Genomic DNA, 23029 nt, shown 5'->3' with positions numbered 1-23029 from the left:
AAGAACAAACTGGGAGGAGGGTAGAGAGAATAGTGCAACAATGAATGAATGGAAACCCAAAATCTCTGTAAATGTTTATGAAAATTAATAAAATATAGGGAAAAAAAAAAGAATCCTTGACTCCAAGGAGCAGCCTGGCTTCACCCTCTCCAGGGCAAGCCTGTTTGTTGTCCTAGCACTCCACGGTATATTCAACACTCTTCTCCAGCACCACAGCTCAAAGGCATCAATTCTCTTTCTATCATCCCTAGTCACTGTCCAGCTTTCTGATGCATAACACATAATTGCGAAGACTATAGCCCGGATCAAATGCACCTTTGTCTCCAGCCTTATGTCGTTGCTCTTCAGTACTCTGGAGAAGTCACTCACAGCTGAATTTCCCAATGCAATTAGTCTCTTGATTTCCTGATGGCTGTTACCAAGAGTGTTGACTGTGGAGCCAAACAAAGTAATTAGTCACATTTAATATACACACTGAGCAAATAATTCCAGAAGCTGGACCAAATTAAAAAATGCAGCTCAGGATTGGAAGAAGATTCATCAACAACATGTGTTACACAAATGACACAACCTTTCTTGCTGAAAGTGAAGAGGATTTTAAGTACTTACTGAAGATCAAAGACTACAGCTGTTAGTATGGATTATACCTCAACATCAAGGGGCGGGGGGAGAGAATCCTCACAAATGGACCAAAAGACAACATCATGATAGATTGAGCAAAGACTGAAGTTGTCAATAATTTAGTTTTACTTGGATCCACAATAAACATCCATGAAATCAGCTGTCAAAAAAATCAAAAGACCAAAACAACTATGAGATATCATCTCACCCTAGTAACAATAGCAAAATTCAACAAAGCAGCAAACAGCAAATGCTGTCGAGGTTGTGGAGAAACTGGAACCCTTATTCACTGTTGATGGGAGTGTAAAAGGATGCTACTATGGAAGACACTATGGCGCTTTCTCAAAAAGTTGGACAAAGAAATAACATTTGGCCCAGTAATTCCACTACTGGGAATATACCCTAAAAATATCAGAACTTCCACCCAAAAAGATATATGCACATATATGTTTATTGCTGCCTTGTTCACAATAGCAAAGAGATGGAAACAACCCAAGTGCCCATCAACAAATGAATGGATAGGGAAGCTGTGGTATACTATGGAATACTATGCAGCACTGAAAAACAAGGAACTCATATTATACAAAATGGGTGACCCTGGAAGACATTATGCTAAGGTAAATATCTCAGTCACAAAAGGACAAATACTGCATAATGCCATTGTTATAAAACAAAACTGACATGGGGGTTAGGGGAAACTAAGAAAAAAGAAATAATGTATACTGCATTGAAAGAGATGAGGGAGAGAACTGTTTAAAAGGAATATATGATTAGGTATTATTTGCATGACAAGAGTCCAGAATAAGAGCTGCATATAAAGTGGACTCGGGGCGGGAGTGGGAGGAGGAATGAAATAGTGCAACCATGAATTTTTTTTCCCCAAAAAAAAGTTACTGGGGGAGGGTAGGGAGGAAAATGTGCAACAATGAATGAATGGAAATTCTTTTAAAGTTACAATTTTTTTAAAAAATCAAAAGATACATTGCTGTTGTTGTTATGTGCCATCGAGTCATTTGCGACTCATAGCGACCTTATGTACAACAGCCCTAAACCGTGCTCTGTCCTGTGCCAATCTCATTGCCTCTGACAAACCCATCCCGAGTACCCCAGTCACTGAATCAATCCACCTCATAGAGGGTCTTCCCCTCCTGCGCTGTCCCTCCACTCTACCCAGCATGATGTCCCTCTCTAAATGTGCTATCAGGCACCACTTGCACTAAACAAAGAACAAGGGTGACAAAAACTAACATGTGGAGCTCTGGCAGCCTAGTGGCAAAGAGTTGCACTGCAATCCCAGAGGCATCCAGTTTAAACCCAGGAGATGCTGTGCTGGAGGAGGGGCAATCTCCTCCTATACCAGTCAGATCAGATTTGATGATACAAAACAATAAAATTTTCTAAAAAATAAAATAATCTAACATGTGCGGGAACTCTGGTGGCCTAGAGGCAAGAAATTGTGCTGCAATCCTAAAGGCACGTGGTTCAAATCCACCTGATACTCTGTCGGAGAAGGAGGAGCAATCTCCTGTCCTAGTCGGATCCAACTTGATAGTATACAACAAGAAAGAAAAAATAAAAAAAGAAAGAAAATTTTAAAAATAAAATAAAACAAAAACTAGCATGTGCCTGACTCAAAATATGGTATTTTCAATTGCTTCACATGTTTGTGTGAAAGTCAGACAATTAATAAGGAAGACTGAAGAATGTATGCCTTTGAACTGTGGTGATGGTAAAGAGTACTGAATATAGTATGGACTGCCAAAATTTTTTAAAAGCAAATCCATTTTAGAGGAGCAGTCAGAATGCTTCTTAGAGGCAAGGATGGTAAAACTTCATCACATATATGTTAGGAATACTATCAGGAGAGGCCAGTCTTTGGAAGGAGATGGAGGATGAGAGGAAAGATCCTCAACAAGATGAATTAACACAATAAAACAATGATTGCAACAATGGGCTTGATCAGGCAGAAATTGTGAGGATGGGGCAGGAGTGGATGGGTGGTGGTCTTCGAGTCGCTATGAATCAATGTTTACGTGGTAGCGCCTAACAACAGTTCATCTAAAAAAGAGCTCAATTTTTTTTAAAGAGCTCAAAAAATATTTTGTTATAAAATAAGGAGCACAGAGCCAAGTTTCTTGTATCTCACCTTCAAAATAGGATCCTTTACGGAGCTTCTGAAAGGCCCACACGCCCAGGGATGTGGACTCTTCAGAGTAAGGCCAGCCAAGGGTTCTCAAGGACTCTTTATTATAGGAGAAGTTAATGGGATCTCATTAAAAGCTCCCCATTACCCAGCTAATTATATGTCAACGTGAGCAGGGAATATGGGTCAGAACTCAGTGTTGGCAGTGCTTAGTGGAATGAGGAACTGAAGTGGGGAGGCAATTCACATGCATATTAGTATGGCTGGTTCAGCCCTTTGAGAAACTCAGATGCTGTTCCTAATTGACCTTAACAACGTCCTTCTCCAACCCCCATTCAGGAAAGGAAGCCCCAGGCAGCTGGAGACATTTGGGAGGAGGGACAAGTGAGACAGGACTAAGGACCTAAGCCTCCAGGATTCTGTCTCTCCCTCAAGAACCCCCACCCTGGCCATCCCTGCCCCCAAGCCCAGGCACCAGTGAAGTAGGGCTTCCAGCAAAGGTCCACCATAAATAATGTCCTTTGATGATGCAGCATCTCACAGAGGATGGCTGGAGTTAAGGATGGGGGAAGCCTGGAGATGGCAGGGAGAACTGATCACCCATTGATCTCTGGGATTAGCAACGACTTGAAAGAACTGAAGCTAAATTAAATTGGAAAGGTGGTGAACCACTTCACTCTTTAATTCTTGCCATAAATTATATGAAAAGAGCATGTATAGTAGGTGTTTCTACTACAGAGCACCTCTTTAGAAACACCTACTCTATTTAAGCTGCCTCCCTGACCCCATCTCACATATTAAAACTGTCATTGGCCTTGAGGTTGCTGTTGTTGTGTATGGTTAAGTCAGAACTGCTCTCCAATGGGTTTTTCAGAGCAGTTAAGCATTTAGGAAGAGATTGCTTATCTTTCTCCCTCAGAGCAAGTGGTGGATTCAAAACACGTGCCTTTGGATTGGCAGCACAACTCTTTACTTCTAAACCACCAGAGACCTAGAAGTGCTGGTACTTACGGTCTGAGGTCTCTAGAAAGGTGTATTCTGCAGTCTCCTCCTTTGTTGCTTGGGCAGGTTGGGATACATGCAGGGAAAGGATGGCAGAGCTGGGTTGAGATGAGCCTTGCTAGCTGGCCTAGGTGATAGGGGTGGAGGCCATCCCAGCACGTGCCTGTGTGCACACAGTGACCTGGACTTGTTAACTCCATGTGTACAACTTGGGGACATGCATGTGGATTTCATCAAGTTACTGGAGGAAGGCTACCAGGGCAGGAGGGTATCATGCCCGTGCATGACACTGAGTGGGGAGAGCATTTCAGAACAAAAGAACGGCAGCTTCTGCAGTCTACCACCAAGTCCTGCAGTCAGGAGACAACTCACGGAGGAGGGAGCATGAAGAGCCCCTCAGCCTGGGGAAGACATGAGTCAAGACTGGAGCCTGAGCTCATTGCTATGAGCTGTGAGATGTGGACCTGGCTCCACCTGGTGTATAGGAGATCCCGGGATATCTCTCAGGGGCTGAAATAACCGAAACCTTGAGACTGCTGTGCTGGATGAGGAAGGGAGGAGAAGCAGGGCGCAACTGACCACATAACTCAACCCACAGATGATAGAGACCCATTCAGGCTTACATCTGAGATGGGAATACTGAGCCCCTGGAAAAAAGGGTATGAAAAGAGATGTTCCTGGCAAAAGTGAGGCAAAGACAAGGAGAGGATGGGAGAGTCGAGGTGAGGGAGAAGAACCCCTCCCCCTCTAAACTACCTTCACTCAGCAAGACCTGCAGCCTCTGCCCACCCAGCCAGCCCACAAAGCTGACGGTGACTTCAGCCCTGGGAAAGGAAAAGCCGGAGAGGGAGCAGCAGCTGCATATTCTTCTGAAATTGCTTCTGAAAATGACCAGACACTTCACTGGGAAAGTGACGACAATTTGGGCCCTGGGAGCAGGAGATGAGAGGGGAGAGCGGGGGCGAGGAAGCTAGCTACCCTCCTACTCCAACTCCTGTTCTTCCTGATAGGATCGCCTGATTCTGAGAAGTCAAGGAAGGGGGGCTGCAGGGGTGGGAGAAGGTTGAACATAGCCCTGCAAGAAATGCTTGAGCCCCTCGGCCATCTATGTTCAGAGCTGGGTGTGACAGAGACTTTGGAACTTGTGCACAGACAACCAGATTAATCTGCAGCTGAGGAGAGAAGTTAATCAGGGCTCCCACCAGCATGATTACCTGAGCCGTGAGCTGCCTGCTGATGGAGGTACAGAGAGACCCCAGCCTCACAGCACAATGAACTCAGTCAAGGAGAGGAGGCATGAGAGGGAAGAGATGGGGAGAGGAGGAGAGAGATCATAGACAGAAACAAAGGCAGCCATTTGTACCTCTCACAGAGAACATATCTAAATACTACAAATCCGTGAGCTGCCTGCTTCCCAAAGGGAGGGTGAGAGCCCAGGATAAGCCATAGTGTATGAGAAAATTGGAGTGAAGGGTGGTATAAAACAGCTAACACATTACACAAAATACTATTAGTCAGAGCCCAACAAGCAGGGACAATGAGTATGATACACGGCAGCTGGATACAGAGAAAAAGATAATGATGATGACAGGAAAATTCACAAAGACAAGAGAGAAGGCAAGATGGAATCATAGAGATGGGAGCATCCAGGTGGGGGCACCTCTCCATGTCCATATGCCACCGGCTGCAGACCCCAGCTGCAGGACAGTGATTCAAATAAATGATGGCAAAGGGGAAGCTGCAGAACAGAATTCCAAATTCTCATGGACTCCAGTCTTTCTGGTACCATGGAGGCTGGTTAAATCCCTGAAACTACTGCACTGAATATATTTAAACCTTAACCCAAAAATATCATCTGAAGTCTTCTTAAAAAAAGAACATCCACAGAAAAGCAGTCAAGAAATTGTGATAAGATTAATTACATTAAGAAAATCTGATGTTAATGACCTCTCCAAAGTGCTAAGCAAGGATGTCAGTCAAAGTCTAAGGCGCATCCAACCCAAGCATGGTCTTCTTAGTTATTTACCATGCATCTGAAAATTGGACAGTGGACAGTGGATAAGGATGACAGAAGACCTCTGAGTTGTGGTGTTGGTTCAGTTCATCCCATGAACTAAAAAAAAACAAAACAAAACAAGTCTATCTTGGAGGAAGTGCCTCCTTAGAGGCAAAGGTAGGGAAATTTCACCTTATATACTTTGGGTATATTGTTAAGAGGGGTCAGTCCTTGGAAAATTATTTCATGCTGAGAAAGGTGGAGGGTCAGAAAAAGAGAGGACAGTCAACAAAAGGGATTGGCCCAGTGACTGTAATAATGGGTTTGAGCATATCAGATACTGAGGGGATGTCACAGAATAGGGCAAGGTTGAGATCTGTTGTTCATAGGGTTGCTGTGAGTCATAGTTAACTAAATGGCCCTTAACAACAACAATAGTTAAAAAAAAGTCTATCTTGAATATATTCAGAGTCTTTTCTGACATCCATGTTGGTCTTTTCTTCTTCTTCTTCTTCTTTCTTAGAGGTAGACTCATCAACAACCTACATTATGCAGATGACACAACCTTGCTTGCTGAAACTGAAGAAGACCTGGAGCTTTTGCTGCAGAAGGTCAATGATTATAGTCTTCAATATGGATTGAAGCTCAAAATCAAGAAGACAAAGATTCTCACCACTGGGCCAATGATAGATGGTGTTCACCACTAGCACCATGATGGAGAAGAGATTGAGGTTATTAGCAATTACAGCTTGTTTGGGTCCACAATTAACAGTCAGTAGTCAGGAAATCAAAAGACGAATTGCACTGGGAAAATCTGCTGTCAGGGACCTCTCCAGAGTGCTGAAAAGCAACAATGTCAGTCTAAAGACTAAGGTGCACCTAGTCCAGGCCACGGTCTTCACAATTCTTGTTATGCTTCAGAGAGCTGGACAATGACTAAGGATGACAGATGAATTGATGCCTTCAAATTGTGGTGTTGGCGACTCAATGGCACATAACAACAACATCTTGAACATTATGCTTTTTAAAGAGCTACCTATGAGATCAAATTGATGATATCAACAACAAGATAGAAAACAGTGAGTTAATGTTAACAAGAAAGGAATAACTAACTCAGAAAGGGAGGGTGAGAATTATTACACAACTCAATCAATGTTACTAATTTGAACATGTTGTTGTTGTTGTTATGTGTCATTAAGTCTCCTGTGACTCATAGCGACCCTATGTACAATAGCTCTGAACCCCGCTCTGCCCTGAACCAATCTCACTGACTTCAACACACCTACTCCTATTGCCTTAGTTACTGTACCAATCCATCTCATCTGGGGTCTTCCTTTCCTACGATGTCCCTCTATCCTTCTAAGCATGATGACCTTCTCCAAGGTCACATGCCCAAAGTATGTAAGACAGAGCCTCAAAATCCTAGCCTCCACGGAGAAATTTGGTTTCACTTTCTCCAAGACAGACCTGTTTGTTTTTTTGGTGGTCCATGGTATGTTTAAGATTCTTCTTCAGCACCACAACTCAAAGGCAACGATTCTTCTTCTATCATCCTTGGCCATTATCCAGCTCTCTGATGCATAGTAAGTAATTGCTAAGACCATGGGTGGATCAGGTGCACATTAGTCTCTAGACTGACATTGTTGCCTCTCAGTACTATGGAACATGTAGAAATTGTTAAATTGGTGTATGTTTCACTGTGGATATTCTCAGTAACAATAAAATAAATAAAAAGACTAGGGAGGAAAAGAAACTAGGAAAGCTATTGGCAGCAGCCTGGCAACTTGAATGCTAGGGAGGTAAGTATGAGCATCCCAGTGACTAGCCTGGGGATGGGAGCAGTGGTGCTCCTGGGTGCAGGGGGCTTCACTAGTTTACCTCTGCTTCTGTGAGCCTTCTGGCCTTAAGCCTCTTTTCAGGCAAAATCTCCAAAAGTTCCTAGTTTCCAACAAGACAGGGATCCTCACTTCTTCTCTCCAGGGACACACATAATGAATCAGCCCAGTGGCCACCTGAGGCCTGAGCCCCATTCCTGACTCCCCCCTTTGCCCTGCCCCCAGCTTCTCCAAACCTCAACAGAGCTCAGCCGGTCAAGGAGTTCAGAAACAATTTCCCTTCTTTGCCTTTGGTATTATCTGCATTAACTGGCTCCAAGGAGCCTAGGGACAGGGAAAGGAGGGAGGCAGCTTAAATGCAATTGGGTGAGATCAGGGAACTGGGACCCTCTCCAACTGACCAAGCCATCAGAAGTCACATGTTTATTAGAAGGCAGAGGCTGAGGGTGGCGGGGACACTGGTTTTAGAGGAAAGGAATAGAAAGGTTTGGGAGGGAGAAGAAAGGGTCTCCTCTTCAAGTGTTCTTCAGTCTCCAAGCCCAGTCTCATGCTCAGAGGTGTTAGATATGAGACATTCCCAAAAAGGGTGGGTGGAAGGATCGTGGCTGCTGGTCCAGGAGGAAGATGCTGCAGTCACCGCATAAAGTTCCTGCCTCCCTAGACAGTCACCTCCAAGCTGTGACCCCCCTTCTTCTTGCAGCTTAGCTTGCCGTCCCCACCACCTCCAGGGTTTTGGATGACCTTGACGGCCATACTGCCATCCTTGAACTTCACTGAGAACCTGGAGAGGGAAACAGGCAAACAAAGCTAGCCCCTTTACCTCCTTTAATCTCAACCACCACAAATTTCATGATGGCTCCTCCTCCCTTCTCTGAGGCAAGTTCCTGCTCCAGGATCTCCAGCAGAGAAGTTGGAGGGGGCAGAGGTGCAAGAAACATTTCTCAGGCCTGCCCTGACATGGTATGCCCCACTTTCTGACTGCATCAATTCTCCCGGTCACAATGACCAACAGCTTGGTCATCTGCCCTAGACCCACCCTCACCCTCAGCCTGCAGCCTTACTTCTCAGTCACTGTCACTGGCAGCTGCCTCTGTGTGGCATCCAGCACAGCACGGTACATCTTGGTCAGCAGTTCAATCACATGCTCACTGATTAGCAGGAAATCTCCCTTGGAGCCCACTGATGAAATCTAGAAAGAGGGAAGAACACCAGGTAAGGGATCCACTTTCTTCAAAGGGAAGGTATCAGAGGATGAGGAGTCTTGTCCCTGTCACCCCTGGCCCCAGGAAACTACTAAGTTCTCAGTCCCCGGTCCTATGCTGGCTCAGCCCTAGTACCTCACTCAGGTGCAAGCTAAAGAGTCCATCCCTGAAGCTGGTGACTGACACCTCAGTCACACTGTCCAGCCCAATGACAGTTTTGGTCTGGGATTTCTTGGTGTCTGTGAGAATCACATGTCCCTTGGTCAAGAGGAGAATCCGAGAGGAGGTCTAGAAAAGAACAGGAAAGGATAAAGAAAGGCAGGGATTCACCCCACCTCACTTCATTCAGAGCTAGAGGTTAAAGTATATGAAAATCCAGAGCAGCCCCCAGCCTGGCTTCCAGGTGCCGCTGGGAGTGCTGGGGCCAAGGCTTCTGGAGGAGCTCAGGAGTCAGAGTTTCACCTTGCCATTGCCGCGATTGACCTTCTTCACAATTTCCGCCATCAGGACAGGCCCTTCCTCTCCGCCCTTCAGTTTCTGCAGTTTGGGGTTCCCTTGCAGCCCAATGTAGTCACCACGAAATTGTATGGGGACACTGAGGACACACAGGAGAGTGTACTGTGCATACAAGGTCTTCATTACTGATCCCCAAAGTCCTGGACTTTCCCTGCAGAGTCCCTCTCCTGTTCCTCCCACCCTCTTAATCCCCCAGTCCTTGGTGGTCCCCAACCACAAACATAATAACAATAATCATCTGTGAATTTATAAGAAAAGCAAATTTAAAAAAAAAACCTAAAAAAACATTTAGCTAAATGAATAAGTTCATCACGAACATTTCATTCTTTTACTTTCCAATAGTAACTAAAACACAGGTTTACAGGTTACAGGATTGTAAATCAAGGTCAATTGATAGAGAAACCTATGTGAAAAACACAACCAGTGTTACTGGATTGTACAAGTAGGAATTGGCAAGTGGTTGTATGCACTGCTGTGTGTATTTTCAATAAAACTCAAACAAAAACAAAAGAAAAGGGCAAATTCTTAGGTCCCACCAATACCCCATCCCACCCACCCTGAGCCCTGCAGAATCAGAAACTGAGGAGAAGACCCATCAATCTGGGTCCTAAGCAGCCCTGCAGGTGATTCTGAAGAACATAAAAGTTTGAGACCAGCTTGGTCTAGGAGGAAGTGGGAAGTCTCTACTGAAGAAATCTTCTCTTGTACTTAAAGGAATTCACTGTACAGGCTCTGAGAGGGCCTCACCTCTGGGGGTATGATGCCTTCTTGCCTTTAAACAGCTCACTGGCACAAAGCTTCTCCTTCAGGACCTCTACTTGCTTTGGAGACAGCTGATCCAGGAACTTCTTGCACTGGGGAGGGGGTGAGGAGGGCAGGAGCTAAGGTTGTGGGTTGAGAAGGGCAGGGCAGGACTAGGGGAGGGAGGGAGAAAGGAAGGCAAGGACACTGTCAGGGAAGGAGCAGGGGTTGATAGACACAGGCGAGGGACAGGGACCAGAGGATAGTAGAGGACACATGACAGAAGAGGTACAGAGAAAAGGACAGTTGCCAGTCATTTCAGGAGAGGGCAGAGGCCGGAGGAACACTGAAGAGAAGGGTAGGAACTGAGAGGAGACCAATTAGTGGAAGCAGTCATTATTAGAAGCACCACAAAGACTGCAGGCCCAGCACACAGCACAGGGCCTACTCTCAGAAAGGTGCTCAATGAGTATTTCCTAAATAAAAGGACAAATGAGAGGAGAGGTGTGCAGCCACCAGGAGACGCTGCCCTGGATCTCCCTCACCTTCCATTGATGGAAGAGCTGACGTAGCTCCTGATTAGCTGTGTTGAAATACTTGTAAGGGGCAGTTGGCCATGTTTTATCCAAGACCTTGTGGGATGGCAAAGTATTCTTCAGCCCCAGGAGGAATTTTTGTGCCTGGATGAAAATAAGGGTGGAATGATGAGAGAAGACACTCCCTGACGGGCAAACTCACACCCAGATTCTGCAGGTTAAAAGATCACCCATAACCTTTTAACTGGGAAGTAACACGTGAAGCTGAGTAGACAGAAATAAATAATCTTCCTTCTAGAACACTAATGGGAGACTGGAGATAGAGAAGGATTGGTTCCAACCAGAGACCAGCTACCTAGGGAAGTGAGATAAGAAAAAACAATATAAAAGTTGGCCTCAATATTTTGCTCCTGTAGCTTCCTTTATAGGGATCTCTGGTGGCCAAGTGGTAGAAAGGTGTGCTAAAGGCACATGGTTCGAGTCCACCCGTTGCTCCACAGGAGGCTGTGCAGTCTCCTCCCATGTAATCTATAGCCTCTGAAAACCTGCCGGAGGGTCACCTATGAGTTTGCTCTGACTTGACAAGAAACAGCAGCAGCTTCCCTACTCTATCAGCTCAAGATTGCCTATGGTTGTTACCTAGTATCCACGCCTCAGCTTATTAAGTAGACACAAAGAAGTAATCTCCTGCCTGAACAGGAGTGTGAGACTAGAGATAGAGCAGGATACTCAACGGCACACAACAACAAACAACACCCATGCCTGCCTGTTGGATAGGCACCAAATCTCCTCTCTGATTCAAGTTCAAATACCTCAAGTTCAAATAGCCTGGCATTCAAATTCCTCAGTTAGAACCCAGTCTCATGTTACAGGATCCCCTATATTCTAAGTTACAACCAAACACACAATGCCTCCAACCCAGCCCATGCATTCTCTTCATGCATCTCATTCCATACTCTTAGCTCAGTTCTGCCAATCATCACTTTATCTATCCTTTGAGATTCAGTTCAAAACCTTTCCTGATTCTCTTGAGTGTCTGTCTTCATACTACAGCTATATGTTCAGAGGTCTTCTCTCTCTTCTAAACAATGAGTCCTTGGAAGGCAGTATCCCAGGTCTTGAGTATTTTTTTCTTATTTCAACAACATGGATTGATTGTCTCCTCTGTGTCCAGCACTATTCTACACATGAATGAAGCTAAATCTTTATTCTCAATGAACTTATTCTTTACTGGAAAGTGAGGTAGGAGATAGGTCACAAGCAAATACATATATAATGTCCAATTATGATATTTGCTTTGATGGATAAGGCAGGGCCTAACGCAATAATGAGTGGTATCAGGTTCCAAAACCAGAAAGGAAGCTGGGGAGGCTGCAGTAAACTGAGAAAGAGATGTGACAATTTCAGGGCTGATCTGGGCAGATCACCAAGGCTCCGGTGGGTGATCGTAAAAACTGACTTTGATTCTGAGGGATACAGAACTTAGAGGACTTTGAGAAGCAGGGCAACATCGTTTCATGTTAAGTTTCCTTTTAACGTAATATAACTTATATTTTAAAAGTTTTTAAGTTTGCAGGAAAGTTAGAAAAGCAACACAATGAATATTTATGAATACCTCATCTAAACTCACCAACTGATAATTTTAATATCTTGTCCAATTTGCTTACTCTTTCAGGCATGTATGTGTAAACACATGAATATATGCATATAAACCCACACATACATACACATACCATCCTAAAATAGGCTACAGATATCATGGCATTTTCCCTCTAAAACTTCATTATGCATTTCCCAAGAACCAGAACATTCCCAAATACAATCATAATATCATCAGTACATATATTCATTACAAACTTCTAAACATGTCCTTAATGGCTTTGTTTTTTTTTCTAAAGCTCCAGGATCCAATCAAGTTTCACCCATTGTATCTGACTATTTGGTCTCCTCAAGTCTAGAACAAGGACTCTTATAAATTCCAGAGAATATACTAGCTATCCCTGTTACTTATAGAGTAAAATTATTGAAGGTATTTAAAAAAATTACAGGATCATAGAAACTTCCAAATGATTGGCATTTTTAGAAAAAGTTTTTACTAAGACATTAAGAAACAACCCATTACACCTATGGAAACAGTTGGGGGTGGGGGAAGAAACAACCCACTGCTTCAATCTCAACTCACAGCAACTTTCCATTGGGTGTCCAAGAGTGTAGACCTTTATGGGAGAAAATTGCTCACTTTTCTCTGGAGAAGTAGCTGAAGGGTTCAAACTGCCAAACTTTTGGTTAGCAGCTCAACATTTAACGCAATATGCTACCAGTATGCATATTTACTGAGGAATTGCTGCTGTTAGGTGTCACCTAGTTAAAATCGACTCCTAGCTGACGCTCCAGTGGAGTTTCAGAGGCAATTAACTGCATAGGACGAGACTGCCCATCCTTCTACCCCAGAATACCCAGGATGTGAATTCCATGCCCTTGGGTTGGCAGGGCAACTCTTTACCACTAATCCACCACAATTTTCTGAGCCATTAGATTAAGAAAATAAAAATAGAAAAGAAGGAGGTCCTGCCCGTATTAGTTGGTGGCAGTATTTCCCATTTCAGTTTTCATAGCAACGCCACATATGTGTGTCAGAGCAGACCTGTGCTCCATCGGGTATTCAAGGACTGAGTTTTCAGAAGAACACCCGACTTTTCTTTCGAGGCAGTGTTAACTAGACAGTGGTACTGTAGAATCCGATACATTATATTCTAGGTTTACCACTTGGCAACCTTGAGCCCTCTGGCAGGTTTTCTAACCTCTCTGAGCTTTGGGTTTTTTACCTACCTACAAAATAAGGGGAAAGGGTAAGGTCTATTTATGGGGGTGTTGAAAGCATTACAACATGAATTAATGTATAGAAAGTGGTCCTAGAACAACAGAAGTGCTCAGATATTGGTAGGTACTATCATTAGACATAGAAACACTGGGAATCCATGACCACAGGTCCCCTGCATACTTACTCAGGGCTATGATTTACTAAAATATTAGTCAAAATCTTAAACTCCAGCAACTTCTGGGTTGACATTCAGCAGCTGCCTGAAAATATGCAGCTGAAAGAAAAGGTAGAAGGTGTTCAGTGAGGAGGAAAAAAGCAAAATCAGATTACAGGTCTCTGGTATGCAGCAAAAGGGCATGTGCTCCATGGAAGCAGACATGCTGGAGACACACGAGAGATCAGGAAACGTAAAAAAAAAAAAAGACTTGGACTCACTTGTGGCTTAGAGGGTAAGGAGTTCTGCTATCAACCCAAATGGTAAGTAGGTGGTTCAAATCCACCTGCTGCTCCATTAAGAGAAAAACGGAGAATCTTCTCTTGTGCACTTTACAGCCTCTGAAACCCACTGGAGAGTCAACTCATTGAAGGATGAGCTATGAGTTGGTTTCAACTTGATGGCAAAGAGGAAAGAAAGGCTTAGAAGATAGGACCCCATGAGGATTGAGGAGGATTCAAGAAAGGCTCAGAGAAATGAGGAAGAAGCTCAGAGCTCAGGACACCACCAAGGGGCCCAGCTTCTCCAACAACAAAGAGGGGCTCCATGCAAATGAGTCTCACATTTGAACAGCACAGTTAGCCCAAGTCCTAGCTACTATTCAAATCCAACCCTTGACCCAAGTTCTCCTGCTCTTCCCTCTTCTCTCTGGCCTTTCCCGAGGTTACATGGCAAGTACTGCTCTCACTCTTTATCTGCTTTCCCTCTCTATAATCAGAAGCTCTGCTGCTATTTGCTGAATATCTTCAGAAATCACTTGGCTCGGTCTCCTCCCGCTGGAAACAGCTTATAGTTCAAATGTCTCTAGACCTTGCCCTGGCTTCCTCCTGCCAACTCTAACCTGAGTTTTTCAGAATGAAAATAGGCCTTTCCTGAGATTAACCTTCTGACCTTCCTGTTATAGCTTCAGAAAGGATAAAGTAAAGGTATAATTTCTTCACCCTTGTAGGTATTAGTCAGCCCCTGGACACATGGAGATCACAACAGAACAAAGAGACTGCGTAGTCCTGTATCATCTTCACAATCATTTGCAGATCAGACCATTGTGATTCATAGTTTTGACATTTCCTGATACCAGGCCTTTCTTCCTAGTCTTTCTTCATCTGGAAACTGTATTTAATACCTGTTCAGCATCACAGCAACACACAAATCTCCACTGATAGGTAGGAGAGGGCTATGCACGGAATGCATTGACCAGGAATTGAACCCAGATCCAGCAAGAAGGTGAGAAAAGTTCAACCACTGAACCATCACTGCTTCATTGCTCTGCTTCCCCCCAACCCTGTAATGTAGCTCTTAATGTAGGGCTAGTGAAACCTACACATGTTCTTGCTCTGCTTATCAATGCTGTTTAACCTCTTCAACCATAGCTAAACATTCAGCTTGAGTTTCTTCCTGAGCTGGGACTCCTTGCTCTGAGGTCGCCTGGGACGTCCATTCAAGTTAGAATAGTCTCTAATTCTGCTGATGGGCCCTGAGCACTGGGGCTGCTCCTGAAAACAGCTAAACCACCCCCTCTTCTCTAGGATCTAACTACACACAGATCAAGGAAGCACTTATGAGAAAGCTTTGAATCACCTCAAACTTCCCATCTTCCACTTTCAACCTTTTCCCTCTCTCCGCTTTGATTTTTCACTACATGGCTGGGTAAGACTACACAAATGTAGGTTGTTTGTGGCTCCATCAAGGGGACTAGATCACTAACAGTGTTAATTAGATAAATAGCACCTTCGGGATGGGAACATGCAAACAACATGTGTAGACTACTAACAAGGGGATTGGTCAGTTTTGCCATTCTATCGGGCTTAAATTGAGCAGGTTTGGAGACAGAAAACAAGAATCTTGTTGCCATCAAGAAGAAGCAGAGAATGCAGCATGTTCTGCATTGAGTTCCAGACCAGACAGCATAAGCAGCATCAACAAGAGCAGAAGTGGCAATAAACAAAGATTGACATGAGACAGTGGAACCAGAACTGCTGCTCCACAGAGAGAGGGTTGAGAACCTTCGTTTAGCTCATTGGCGGGAGGGTCTGGGTTAAGCACCGTATCTGGTACTATTAAAAGAGTAACACTGGCCCAGGGTCTCATGTGAGACCCAGTGAGGTTGAAGGTCAGAGGACTTGCAAGCATAACTGAGAAGCTGTTCCGTCTCAAGAGCTGTATCCTGTTTCTAGCCTGAACTGTAACCTCTTACACCTCTGACAGGGAGCTCTGGTGGCTCCCTGAATAAAACGTTGCACTGCCAATTCAATGGCCAGAAGTTTGAATTCACCAGTTATTCCATGGGGAAAAGATGGCCAATCTTCTCCCGTGTGATTTATGGCCTCTGAAAACCCACTAAAAAGTCAGCTGTGAGTTGGTTCCAACTCAAGGGCAATGAAAGAGAAAAAGAGAACTATTCTTTTAATAAACACCATAACCGTTAGTATTGCCTATGTATGCATTGCGAGTATGGCCAGAACAAATTGCTAGGTTCACTGATTGCAACATATAGCAATAGAGTAATAGAAGGAGCGCTGGTGGCATAGTCTGTAGAGAGGGCTGCTACTAAGCCAAAGGTGATGGCTTTCTGGTGGTTTGAATCCACCAGTGGCTCTACGGCAGAAAGATGACCAATCTCGTCTCGTGCACTTTAGAGTGTCTACCCCCCCACCTAAAAAAAAACCCCCACAAACCACAAAACCTGCCAGAGGGTCAGCTATGAGTCAGTTCCAGCTGGACAGCAATGAATTTGAGCTTTTTTGTGTAACAGCGTATCAACAATCATGAGAGGGACATTTGGTGTTAGAATTGATAGAAGAGGCTACAAGAGTGTGGAGACATGTCTGAGCTCGTAGGAAGTGGTTTTGTACTGTTGCTGTTGTGGATGAAGATCCTCCTACTTGTGGAACTAGTGGATGTCGTCAGATGCCATGGCCTTCACACTGGCTGCACTGATTTTACACACCCTCAGTCCCCATCACTTACCAAGCTCTTGTAGATGAAATTTGCCACTGTGAGGGCTGCCCCTGACCGGAAATATTTTCGATAATTCTTGCGGGCCTACAGGAAAGGAGTCAATAAGAACACAGACAGAATCTAGAGGAACAGGTCCTACTATTTTTCAATCAAGTCAAGAGTAGAGCAAGATAAAGAGCTGAGGCTGTAGCTGGCAGGAGCAAAGGCAGACACCCCAGCAGTGAAGAGAACACTGAAAACAGAAGGCAGGGAGCCTCACTCCCACCAGACACGTATACAAATGCCCTAGCTCACAGCCACATAGTCAGACAGACACACAGATGGGCCATCACACAGGGCTATGTTCTGGATGCAGCCAGGACTTGCTCCCAAGTAGTCAGAACAATGCAGAAGGGATTTTATGGGGGAAGAAACCAGGAGTGCAGAAGCACACCCCCTTTCTTCCTTACCTTCCACCCTCTCACAAATGCCTGGATCAACAGTGTTGATGCCCTTATCTTCCCATAAAGCTTCTTTTGCTGCAGAAAACATTGGGCCTGTTAGAAATCTCATCAGTGGATCTGCCCACCCAGCTCTGTCCCTTGAACCAGCTCTCCAACTCCCCACTCTCTCTATTAGAGTGAAGGGAGACAAGGCTTTGGGGCTAGCTGATACCATGTTGCCCCGAAACCAGGCAGAGATGAGGATCTGACTCTTGCGCATCTGCTGGTAGTGGGTGCGGCAGCGCCAGCCTCGGTACATCTTCTGGATAAGTGTGGCCAGTTGCTGGATTTTAAGGCGCCGCTGCTCTTCCAGGTAGAAAAGCTGAGAAGGGGAGGAAAGGCAGAGAGTCTGGGGAGCTGCCCTCTCCACCACCTCCTATAGTACCAGAGGCTTCCAATCTGCACTTCACTGAACCATTCTGGTTTTAGTTAACTTGTTCATCCATTCAGTCAACAAGCATCTACTGACATGTAACGCTGTGGCAGGCAATGTGGCAGTTGTTAGAAAAATCAGGTTCAGGGAGAGGCACTCAGGGACCAAGCAATAACCAAGTTCAAGCAGAAGTGGGAAGCCCAGGATTTCAGGTCTGAGGGATAAAGCCCTGCAATGAGATCATCTTCTCACCATCCATTCAGGCCTCTCACTCCTCCACCTTGCTACCCCAACAAACACAAATATATTCTCCAGCTCACAGTCTTGGGGCTCCGAATGAAGATCTTTGTCTTCCCATAGGCCAGTTCTCCCGAGGCCACATTCATCTCCTCCATGATCTTCTTGACTCCCTCCCTGCAGGAAGCAGATGAGGGGACATTTTAGACAGTTTTTACAGCAGAGGATCCTCCTCCTGGCCTTTTTCACTGTGCAGAGGGAGGGTTCAGGATCCAAAACAGACCACAGAACCTCCAAAAAGTAATGAGTCAATTCATTCTCCCGCATACCCATTCAGCAAACTTGAGGAGATGTGGATGGCATTATCCCTTCCTCGTCTCTTCCCCAGAGATGTTTCCTTCAGGGCCTCCCCTGCTCCTCCATCTCCCCACTGGGTCTTACTGCTCTCCCTGGGTCCAGCGAGGCCAGGTGCTCCGGCTCAGCATCCGGTATCTTTCCAGGAAGGTCCCGTACCGCTGGCGGTGAGCATAGCCTGCCCGTCGCACTCTTATGTTCTCCAACAACCCCAGGTACCGAGCTTGGGTAGCTACCAGCTCTGACGAGAACAGGCCACGCTGCTGCTGATCATTGGGTTTAATGCACCTGGGTTGGAGGGAGGGTGAGGCCTGGGCTTCAGTAGCTGACGCCTTGGCCAGTACAGCCTTTAGTTAACATATTTCAGATGAAGACAATATGCTGGTCTTCTAAGTTTCATTCACTACTGATATTACCTAAGGCTGATATTTCCCTTCTTCTAGGTATTTCAGCTTTTCATCTATCTCTGTTCTCCATGAGAAAGAAATCCTGATCCCTTTATTCCAGAGACGCCCTCCCCATGGACATGTTCTGTAGTGCACAGACTCTGCATGGAGGCACCACACCCTCCTGTGTGCCCAGCATGTTACCTGATGTAGTTAGGGTTCTTGGCATACAGGTTCTTCATCAGTGTGCTCACAGAGCCCTTGAACTGAGACCCAGCAGTTGGAGGACGTTTGAGGGATGCTTGCTTGGGATCACCCTCAGGGAACAAGGATCGAAGGAGGGGATGCTTGGCCTTCCACATGGCCTGGGACAGGTCCCGGAAGAGTAAGTCGTTATTTTTGTCAATGAAGCTGGTCACATTGTACGTCACCTGTAGGGGTTTGGAGGTTCCATAGCCCTGTCTCAGCACTTAGCTCTCCCATGTCCCCTGGTAAAATATTCTTAACTTTCATCTCCCCCAGCCCTTCCCTCACTGTCTTCAGTCGCAGGTCCTATCCTTTGCACCTCCCTCCCCAGGCTGCTACATCACCTTGCCCGCATAGTGACAGATGCGGAAGCAGCTGAGACCCATGGTGTGGTCATACTGGTGCTGGGCATTCTGGGTGACTTTGCTCTCATAGTGTTCATGCTTGGAGAAGAGCTGGTTCAGCTTCGCGAGGAAGGTGGAGTCACTGACCACCCCAGGCCGCAGGCACTCCTCATCCAGCATGGCCAAGATGCCACGCTGATTCTGAAGTCAGGGGGACAAGATCAGGCCAAGCCAGACGTGGTCTCCCAAATGCCCACCCTCTCACCACCGCCCCACAACCTTCTCATTCTTTGCCTTCCTTACAGGGTGGGGCAGGATGTTTAAGCTGTCTGGAAGGGATGTCTCAGAGGTAAAAGAAATATAACTCACATGTTCAATGAGGTTGCAGATGATGCTATTATCGAAGTAGTCCACCTTTGTCCACGGTATGCCCTGGTGCAGGAGACGCAACCAATTAGAGGGAGTGGATGCAAGACAAGTCCTCTTGGTCTCACTCCTATCAGTCACTCCTTTCAACCACATCACAAGGGATCATCAGAAAAGCCCATAGTTTGGAAGGGTCCTTTGGTGTGGTTTCTGTTTACATTCTCATTCCCCTATGACTAGTGTAGAACTTGTGGGATGGGTGGACAGACGCATGGGAGGACCCAGAGCAGCTGTGAGGGCAGAGAAGATAAGGCAGGGTGGAGAAAGAAGGGCGGCATGTTGGCTGAGGACTCTGTGACAGAGATCACCCCACTGCAGCAGTGGAGAAGGATCCATGTGTACGTGAATAAAACAAACTGTCATATTATTTTGAAAATGAACAAAAAAACCTGAGTCCAAGAGCAAGTGACGGGCCAGATCAGCACCACCCTACTAGACCTCTGCCCAAGCATCCAAGCTTTCTGCTCATCAAACAATAGAGTTAACCTGACACAGGTTCAAAACGGACCATAACTGATGCTCAGACTTGAGCATGCATCATCATCACCTTGGAGGGCTGGCTCTACACAGCTTGCTGGGCGTCAGCCCCAGAATGTCTGATTTAGCAAGTCTGAGTGAGGCCTGAGAATCTGCATTTTTAACACATTCTCAGGCAATGCTGTCTACTGGGTCAGGACCGTGCTTTGAAAAATACTGTTCTGCATAACATCTCTGAGATTTTATAGTAATAATTACATATAGATACATTCTCTAATTTAGGAACTTGCTGGGTATTAGCTCTGCAGGTAGACTAGCTCCTGACTGCACACCAGTCTCTCTTCCTTTTTTGAATTAAGTCAAGTTGCCCTCTCAATTCATCCAAACAATAATTTCCCAACTGACTAAATGAATTATGACATTCTTACAATCTTATGCAGCTGTTACAAAAAAATAAAAAATCTTTACATACTGATATGGAGAGAGCTCCTGGTAAGTGATGAAAGTAGAGCGCAGAACAAAGTGTATTTGCTGCCATTTGCATACATTTTGTAGCAAAATTAGATTTACAGATTTCCCGTACAAAACACCTCTGGAAGGAGGCATTTTGATTGCTGTGCTTGGGGGAAGGGAACTAAGAGGACAAGGACAGAGGTAAGAGGAAAGCAGCTCAGTATACCTTCTTAATAAGATCTCTTGAATTTAGAAGCATGAGAATGCATAATCTATTTGATCCTCTAAATATTTTTAATGAAAATATGCAAAACAACTGAAAACCCATTTGCACACATTGCGACCACATTCCAAGTTCTGTCCTAGAGGTTCGTGAGAGCGAGTGCACAAGGGAACACTCGTGGGAGGGTTTTGATGAGTAAGACTGCCATTCATTTTGGGATGAACTAGCTCAGTCAGAGAGCCTTTCTAACACCTATCCTCAGAAGACAGGGGTTTCATCAACTCTGAGAAGAAGTGTGGAAATTTTGAGCCATAGGGTACTTCTGGTGACGAAATCAGGGATTAGGGTGTTGCCAAGAGGGGATGGCCACAGCTGCCAGGTTCCCAAAGGAGGCAGAGGAGTCAGAGAACTTTGAGAAGGGCAAAGAAAGGGATGTGGTAGGGTGCCAGGCCCAGGAGGAATGTCCTTTCTAAATTGGGTTCGCAGTCTGCCATAGGCCAAGCCTAGCTGTCACTTTCTCCTTGTCATTACTCTCCAGACACACACACACCCATCCATCAGTCTGGCCTTTCTGGAGCAAGAAGCTGGATGGAGGAGGGGCAGGCCACGGAGAGCAGAGAATTAGGCTACTTGGCAGTGCTGAAACGTTCAGCTGTGCAAAGGGAACTTTCTGTCCTTTGTGTTGCCATCTGGAAACAGCTGAGAGAAAATTGTGATCAAGGAGAAAGATCTGGCACATATATCTTAGACGTCATTTAAGAAGGAAGCAATATGGAGAAGACTGTGTTTACCTACCTCTCTCTTGTATTCCTCCTGCTCCTCTTTCAGGGTTAATTCTATGAACACCTGCTGCAGCTTCTCATTGCAATAGTTGATCACAAATTGCTCAAAGCTATTATCCTGAGGGAGGGTACACAGGTTAGAGAGCAGCTCAGCCCGAGTCCCTCTACCCCTCTCTCACATCTCCTCCTTTTGAGCTTGTCCACCTCTGTTGCTGTATGCCATCGACTCTGACCAGTGGCAACCTTGTAAAAGAGATGCCCCAGGAGGCTCCCTGCGTTGTAATGTTTACTAGAGCAGATCACCAAGCTTCTTCTCCCATGGAGCCACTGGTGGGTTCAAACCACAGACCTTTCTGTTAGCAATTATGCACTTGATCATTGTGCCACCAGGGCTGCTTTGTCCACCTCAAACCTTTAGGAAGTAGAATGCTGAGGTGGGGCAAGACTCCCTTACCTGGAGTATCTCAAAGCCGTAGATATCCAGGACCCCCATTACCTTCTTCTTCTCGCCAGTGCCCACCTGAAAAGGAACAGAAGAGTAATCTGAAGACAGGCCCTTTTGAGATGCACAGAGCTGGCGTAAGCGGCAAACAGAACTAGGGCAAACTTGACCAAGCTCAGAGGGAACTGTTGTGATTCTCTTCTCCTTCCTCCTCCATATGCCGGTCAACAAGCAAGGAGAGAGGAAAAGGCCAATTAAAACATGTTTCAGAAGTGTGCTCTCTTGGTATGGGGTAGGGGTTCCCTTGGTGGCACAAATGGCTTATATTTAGTTGCTGGTCATAAGTTTAGTGGTTCAAGTTCACTCAGAGGTGCCATGGAAGATAGATTTGGCAAACTACTTTCAAAAAAATCTGTCACTAAAGAACCTGTGAAACACAGCTCTGCTCCTATACACATAGCATCTCCATAAGTCAGGCAGAATCAATTTAACCTGGACTGGTTTGATTTTTCCGTTTATTATGGGGAAGAAAGGCACTAAAATAATCTCAGAATATTAACCACCCTTACATTTGTAAGACATTTTACAATGTTATGTCTACATTTCATTAATCCTTACCATAACTCTATAATAAAAATCTTTGCCATGGTGTTGAAACCAATTCATAGCTGACTGTCCACTGGATTTTCAGAGACTGTAAATCTCATGAGAAGAGATTGCTCATCTTTCTCCCTCTGAGTAGCTAGCAGATTTGGGTTGGTAGCATAACTACTTGCCCACTAGCTCCTCGTAACTCTGTGAGGTATAATTATTCCCATGCTACAGATGAAGAAAATAAAATCTCCAAAGGGCTAAACATCTACCCAGACCTTGACTCAAACACTATCTACACTGCTGCCTACCAGTAACACATTCTAAATAGATGTTGTTATGTTCCGTCGAGTCTCTTGCAACTCAGAGCGACCCCATGTACAACAGCCCTAAACTCTGCTCTGTCCTGTGCCAATCACACCGTCTCCGACACACCCATCCTGATTACCCAAATCACTGAATCAATCCACCTCAGAGGGTGCCTTCCCCTTCTGCGCTGTCCCTCCACCCTACCAAGCATGATGTCCTTCTCCAAGGACCTGTCCCTCCTTACAACATGTCCAAAGTATGTCAGACGGAGCCTTAGAATCCTTGCCTCCAAGGAGTAGCCTGGTTTGACCTTTTCCAG

General features: G+C 45.3%; 1 protein-coding gene across 1 annotated transcript in view; it reads right to left on the bottom strand.

Annotated features, from left to right (window-relative positions):
• Positions 1-8254: 8254 nt before the first annotated feature.
• MYO1A (myosin IA) overlaps positions 8255-23029 on the bottom strand; it is a 26553-nt gene continuing 11778 nt past the window's right edge. The window contains exons 12-27 of the mRNA XM_006897604.1: positions 21823-21888; positions 21382-21486; positions 19377-19439; positions 19008-19208; positions 18622-18848; positions 18119-18319; positions 17761-17854; positions 17240-17389; positions 17035-17103; positions 16595-16669; positions 10602-10736; positions 10063-10169; positions 9262-9394; positions 8935-9087; positions 8659-8786; positions 8255-8378 (exon numbers count right to left, since the gene is read on the bottom strand). Coding sequence (XP_006897666.1) covers positions 8255-8378; positions 8659-8786; positions 8935-9087; positions 9262-9394; positions 10063-10169; positions 10602-10736; positions 16595-16669; positions 17035-17103; positions 17240-17389; positions 17761-17854; positions 18119-18319; positions 18622-18848; positions 19008-19208; positions 19377-19439; positions 21382-21486; positions 21823-21888 — 2031 coding nt within the window. The remainder of the gene's footprint in view (positions 8379-8658; positions 8787-8934; positions 9088-9261; positions 9395-10062; positions 10170-10601; positions 10737-16594; positions 16670-17034; positions 17104-17239; positions 17390-17760; positions 17855-18118; positions 18320-18621; positions 18849-19007; positions 19209-19376; positions 19440-21381; positions 21487-21822; positions 21889-23029) is intronic.

This window comes from Elephantulus edwardii, unplaced genomic scaffold (assembly GCF_000299155.1).
Source record: "Elephantulus edwardii isolate Elephantulus edwardi_28Jun2011 unplaced genomic scaffold, EleEdw1.0 scaffold00212, whole genome shotgun sequence".
In the NCBI taxonomy this organism is placed as follows: Eukaryota; Metazoa; Chordata; class Mammalia; order Macroscelidea; family Macroscelididae; genus Elephantulus; species Elephantulus edwardii.
This window is presented reverse-complemented; position numbering and strand designations above follow the sequence as displayed.